The sequence below is a fragment of the Glycine soja genome, chromosome 12 (genome assembly GCF_004193775.1).
Source record: "Glycine soja cultivar W05 chromosome 12, ASM419377v2, whole genome shotgun sequence".
NCBI lineage: Eukaryota > Viridiplantae > Streptophyta > Magnoliopsida > Fabales > Fabaceae > Glycine > Glycine soja.
Window position 1 is genome coordinate 42,687,906 of NC_041013.1, and position 6,354 is coordinate 42,694,259.

The 6,354-nt window shown below is 32.5% G+C and overlaps 1 protein-coding gene and 1 non-coding gene across 3 annotated transcripts; both read left to right on the plus strand.

The window, feature by feature from the left end:
• Positions 1–293: 293 nt before the first annotated feature.
• Positions 294–4,676, plus strand: LOC114380375 (beta-glucosidase 18-like). 2 transcript variants are annotated; one of them, XM_028339390.1, is made up of 13 exons: positions 294–482; positions 669–735; positions 854–912; positions 1,002–1,077; positions 1,163–1,237; positions 1,443–1,530; positions 1,671–1,923; positions 2,013–2,128; positions 2,249–2,501; positions 2,617–2,719; positions 2,927–3,035; positions 3,134–3,392; positions 4,494–4,676. In XM_028339390.1, the coding sequence occupies exons 1-12, from the start codon at positions 339–341 to the stop codon at positions 3,378–3,380; spliced, it is 1,590 nt and encodes a 529-aa protein (XP_028195191.1). In that variant the 5' UTR covers positions 294–338; the 3' UTR covers positions 3,381–3,392; positions 4,494–4,676. The 2 variants fall into 2 exon arrangements, with proteins under 2 accessions (XP_028195191.1, XP_028195190.1); XM_028339389.1 differs by lacking the exon at positions 4,494–4,676 and having other exon boundaries at positions 295–482; positions 3,134–3,513.
• A 526-nt stretch (positions 4,677–5,202) lies between these two features.
• TRNAN-GUU lies at positions 5,203–5,276 on the plus strand. The gene has a single exon. It is a non-coding gene; the product is annotated as a tRNA-Asn (tRNA).
• Positions 5,277–6,354: the final 1,078 nt, after the last annotated feature.

The window sequence follows — 6,354 nt, forward strand, 5'->3', positions numbered from 1 at the left end:
TATTATTTTAAAAAAACAAACATTAGAGAATTTTTACAAATTAACCGTAAACTAATTTTAAAAGTTTAAGGAAAAGTTGTCAAGTACCAAAATCGTGACCCCAACTCGTTTGTTATTTTCTTCATAAATAATAAGATAATTATTGAAATATATAACATTTTCCCTAGGAAGGAGGCCCCACAAATAATTGTAGCAGTTGCAGAATTGTCAGAATTATTAAAGCATGAAAATATGACGAGCCACGTAGTCAATTTGATAAAGTTTTCAACGTTTTATGCCCCACGAGTCACGACGTTATTAATCTCCTGAATGATTAAACCATACGAACAAAAAAGATAATGCTGGAAAAGCTGCGCCTTGTGTTGACACTACTTTGCTGTGTTCATTTTCATGTCCAAAGTTCTCTTGGATTTGAAGATGGAATCAGCAGATCTCAATTCCCAGAAGGGTTCCTCTTCGGAACATGCACTTCCTCATACCAGGTAGGTACATGTTTTCTTGTGCTTTCCCTGCCTTCAAAAACGTTGGAGTTACTCTAAACTTTAACTTTTCCTTGAAATATAAAAAGTTTGTTGGAGTTACACATGTTTTTCATTTTTTCCTTTTTTGTTTCTGAAATATTTAAAATTTGTTGTTTCTATAATGGGATTTTTTTTTTCAAAATAAAGATTGAGGGAGCACCTCTTGAAGATGGCAAAGGTTTAAGCAACTGGGATGTTTTTAGTCATATACCAGGTAAATGGTGTCTGTTGATATGATTTCCATCTTGATTCCTTGTTGTGCATGTATAAAGTTATTATAGAATTACAAGGATGGACATGAATGAACACTATGCAATTTGATAAATTTTCAGGAAATATAAACAATGATGAGAATGGTGACATTGCAGATGATCACTATCATCGCTATTTGGTAAATATCAGCTTCATATTTTACCTGCCTCTGTTATACTCTGACTAGTATTGTTGATTTTCTTAATCATTGTTCTTTGTATTTGACAGGAAGACATCGAGTTGATGTCCTCTCTTGGGATAAATGTGTATCGATTTTCTATTTCATGGGCAAGAATTCTACCTAGTAAGTTATTAAAAATACACAAACAGTTAGCATAATTTCATATTTGGAATTCTCTGCTAAATTTGGTCTTCATGAGGTGTATCAGGAGGGATATATGGGGACATAAATCCAAGTGGGGTTATGTTCTACAACAAGATCATAGACAATCTGCTTCTTAGAGGTGAAGTAATTAACATTGTCCACATTGTTTTTAATATTCCATAATAATGCTACTATTTTCTTACTTCAGATTGATAGCATTCAGTTTTAACATGTGTCAAGATCTTGTTTCGTGGAACCTCATAAGTGGTTTAATATATATGTTTATAACCACATCACATTGTCCTAAGCTGTACCTAAATTTGAACGTGGTGTACTTAATCCAGGGATTGAGCCATTTGTGACAATTCATCACCATGACTACCCGGGAGAATTGGAAGAAAGATATGGTGCTTGGCTTAGTCCCCTAATACAGTAAATATGCTGTTCTCATTTTTTTAGTCCTATGATATAAATGCTAGTGAATTTGGAAATTTGTCACTTCTATGAATTGTCCTCGAAGTGTAAGCTAAGTGAACAGTAAGATTTAACAACCGTTTAATACTTCGTTGTAGGAGAGATTTCGTTCATTTTGCTGAAGTTTGTTTTAAGAGCTTTGGAGACAGGGTTAAGTACTGGGCTACCATCAATGAGCCCAACCTGTTTGCAGACATGGGTTTTATAAGGGGAACATATCCCCCGGGTCATTGTTCGCCGCCTTTTGGAAATTGTAATACTGGTAACTCTGATGTTGAGCCTCTCATTGCCGTGCACAATATGATACTGTCGCATGCCAAGGCTGTTGAATTATACCGCAAGCACTTTCAGGTATTTGTTGTCACACTTTCTAGGTTAGTTGAAAAAGGACTAAAGGCTAAGAAGGGTGTTTAATTTGTAAACTACTCATACTAATCCAGGCAAAGCAAGGTGGAATCATTGGCATTGTTACTCATACCTTCATGTATGAACCTCTTAGAGATGAAGAATGTGATAGACAAGCCGTGAAAAGGGCCTTGGCTTTTGTTGTAGCCTGGTAAGTTGTGTTAATAAGTGGCATTTAAACTGCATATACCATTATGTACTTTATTAATGAAAAGAATTAGCAGCACCAGATCCTTGAAATTTTGTGAAAACTTTTTCTGCTCTTTCAAAGGTCCTTAGATCCCTTGGTTTTTGGTGATTACCCTCCTGAGATGCACTCTATTCTCGGGAGTCAGTTGCCAAGATTCTCTCCTGAGGAGAAGAGTCTCATAAAAGGCAGCATAGACTTCATTGGCATCAATAACTATGGAACTCTCTATGCCAAGGACTGCTCCCTCACTGCTTGTCCTCTTGGAACAGATCGTCCAATACGAGGCTTCGTAGAAGCAACTGGAACAAGAGATGGCATTCCAATTGGTGATCTGGTACCCTTGTGTCCTTCAGCTGCTCTTATCATTGTGTTATTTTTTGACTCAAATGTTTGATAAAGGATTAGGCAGTGAACATAATCCATGATCTAATTTCTTTTGTCTTAAACAGACAGGAAACCCAAGATTTTTTGTGGTTCCAAGGGGCTTAGAGAAGATTGTAGACTACATCAAGATAAGATACCATAACATGCCCATGTATATTACAGAAAATGGTGAGCGAATACTAAATACATTAGATGATCTCATATTCTCATTTTCTCCCATTTGTTATTTTCATGTGTTTTTGCTTGATCAATTGAGTAATATAATCTCAAACACTTTACCTTGCATTAAGGAACAAGGAATTTAACCATTCAGGGTTGCCATTTGTAAAGGTATTAGTTAATTACTCATTGATGGCTAAATAAAATATGGTTCAGGATATTCGTCACCGCACAAACCAAATGTGACAATGGATGATCTACTACAAGATTTCAAACGAATAGATTATCATAAAGCCTACCTTGCAGCTCTGCTTAGAGCCATAAGGTGAGTGATGATGAGGACTAATATATGAGTAGCATCCTTGTTTAAGATCAAATTTCAGTTACTTTGTTGACAAGGAAAGGTAATTTTATTATGTTCAGGAAAGGCGCAGATGTAAGAGGATATATGATATGGTCATTGATGGACAACTTTGAATGGACAAGCGGCTATGGCGTGAGATATGGACTTTATTATGTGGATAGACACACTCTCGAACGGATTCCCAAACGTTCTGTTCAATGGTTTTCTAGTTTTCTCAACGACACAATCCACAGCAATAAACAAGACTTGAGTGAGCAGTATGTCAGAAGCAAAGATGTGACAACTGCTGGTTTCAAAGTTGTTTGAACTTGCTGAAATGTATGGATTCTTGTGTAAACTAAGATTCTTTATTTATGATAAATGCTAGCAGCATACACTATAACATTGTTATTTGCTGAAATTTATTGGATACTACAAAAAAAAAAGTTTTACCTCATCAGCTCATCGCTTATTATTTCACAAGTTTCATTTGTGATTTTATAGCTTCCAAATAAATCTTAATGAATAACAGAGAATGTGTTTAAAGCAGTATATTTGTAGAATTGTAGCCCTCATCTTTTGTTTGTAGTATGTTTTTATTGAAGAATATGAACCCTCCCCCACAACAACAGCAAGCAGAAAGGCTCTTGTTACTTGTTAGGTAGGCAAATATTTAGTGTATGTTTGAATTCAATTTTGATTATATATATATATATATATATATATATATATACTTTTTTGAACTCTAGTCCTAGACGATGTAGTTTCTCCTTGGCAACTTTTGTTTTTGAAACACTTGCACTATTTTTTTACCAGTATTCATGAAATCTCTTATTTCCAGAGAAATAGATGCTAATTTTTTTAGAGCTTTTTCACTAAGTTAATAAAAACAAGGGATTATCTATTTAAAGTAATTTTAACAAAAAACAGGTAGTAAATAAAAGGTTGCCGTTACAGTACTGTATATAGATTAAACTTTTTCATTAGTTCAAGGTCTATACAAATTGAGTCTTTCTTCATTAGTTAAAGATCAAACAATTAATAGAAAATAACAAACTAAGAGATAACTGCTGATACACATTCAACACCACTTTTGAACATGTTCTATACACATGCAATTCACAGACACCGAATCAAAAGTGGTCAAGCAATTACACAATAAAGAAATTATCCATCCAGCTATGCACTATATAGCTTTGGAATTTGGATGATGGGGGCATGCAGGGGTAACTAATTTTCTCAGTAATGAACTGATGAATTGTCCCTTCATTTTATGTACATGCATATACAAATTTGCATGCCTTTATCTGCACAAAAAACTCGTAAGAGGAAACTGGAGGAGGGATTCAGGGCACAAGTTGTAAGTAGGAAGGATTTTCTAAATGCTTATTTTGCTGATACTATTCGGTGTCTTTTTCTTGGCTACTTGTATTTTTTCAGCTGCAAGAACTTACATGGACGTGGAGAAGATGATACTAACATGCCAAGACAAGACTAGAATGAAAATGTTACTTCATATATTTCCAATGCCACTGTTTTATGTTATTGGTCGAACATCAAATTTGTATCCACGGGACAACACTGAATACTGATGTTGATTACTTAGAGAGTTTAATTTTGATAGTTTGTCAGTGTAAAGATTCAACTAATTGGAAATTATTTTAAATATACTAAAAATATAAAGATTTTTTATTCCATTATTTAATTACAAACTAATGTATATATTTTTTTTTAACTACTAAGGAGTCTAGCTGAGGTTGATTGAGCATGAGACATGAGTTAGTAAACTTTCTAATAGTGTTTTCGATTCTGCCAATAAAAAATAGTAATTTTTTAAACTTTTATAATAACTACGAAAGTTATTATAAAGTATCAGAATTACAGAAGCTCCTGAGTGAAGTCACATGCATATGCATTCCAAAAAAATGTAGCAGGATCACAGTAACTGAAGCTCATAAGTGAAGTGCCATTAACTATCAGCATTTTTTGGGGACACCTGTGTATGAAGTATGAATCCTTTCTCACAGATAATGCACTATCAAACTCTTCAAGAATTAAAATGTTATCTAGGACTACGTAAATATTCTAAAAGGTAGCTTCTAAGAAAAAAATTATGTAAATTAAATTTGAAAGGAATGTGTTATAAAAAGCTGGAATAGCTCAGTTGGCTAGAGCGTGTGGCTGTTAACCACAAGGTCGGAGGTTCAAGCCCTCCTTCTAGCGGTTTCCCTTTTTGTTTTAATGGTTAATCCCATTAACTATACAAATCTCAATTTAGTCTATAAAGAGCTTGTTTATACGCATTTTTATTTTAAAATATTTACACTATTTCCTTTTTCACTTAAATATATTTTAGAATCATCTAAATTAATGTTTTTTTTGTTTTTCATCCCTATATTTTTTTGTTTTAATTATTACAAATTATGTTTGTTTGTCATTCTTATTATCAGTATCCATTAAAAAAGATGACATGACAAATAGAATGATGGCATTATCTTACCACACCACTATGGAGTGTCATATCATCATTAACTTACAAAAACATAAATAAAAAAAATATAATTTATGGGGATTAAAATAAAAAAAATGGCATACTTACATGGATGAAAAAATATTTAAGTTTTTAATTACATATTAAAATAAAATAAATTAATTAATAAATATTTTAATATTAATTTATTTACATCTCAATTTGTATATTCTCTTTACCTTCAAACTATTTTTCTTATCCCTTTTTTTCTCTTGTCATCCTTCAAATTTCATCCTTGAGTGTCTTTCTCACACTATTCATCATCTTCTAACAATTATGGTAACTGAGATAGTGGTAGTGAAAGTAACCATAACGAGACATTGGTGGTGGTGGTGATAATAGCCAAAACAATAATATTTAAGACTTTATTTTAATATTGAATCAACCGTGACAGCAACAATAGTAACGATGGTGATGACCCCAATAATGTGGATATGGTGGTAATAATAGTAAGGACTGTGATAAATCATTTTTCATAATAGGAATTAACAAAAATTTGATAGTGTTAAGTGTATCACATTATTAAATGTACAAAATTTAATATTTAATTTGAGGCTCTATTATAATATTTAAGACTTTATTTTAATATTGAATTTTAGATTTAAATCATTTTTTATCCATGCAAATATGTCATTTTTTGGTTTTAGTCATGTAAGTTATATTTATTTTGATTTTAGTCCCGACAAATTAATGATGAGAGACATTTTGTATTAATGTGATAGGATGATGTTATCAAATGCTGATGTTATATGATAATGTTATCATTTTGTT

Bases quoted from the DNA above. Each gene is read 5' to 3' on its own strand.
- LOC114380375 (XM_028339390.1), top strand. From the start codon at position 339: ATGCTGGAAAAGCTGCGCCTTGTGTTGACACTACTTTGCTGTGTTCAT. The intron at 483-668 runs GTAGGTACATGT...TTCAAAATAAAG, and splicing joins CATGCACTTCCTCATACCAG to ATTGAGGGAGCACCTCTTGA. The intron at 1,924-2,012 runs GTATTTGTTGTC...ATACTAATCCAG, and splicing joins TATACCGCAAGCACTTTCAG to GCAAAGCAAGGTGGAATCAT.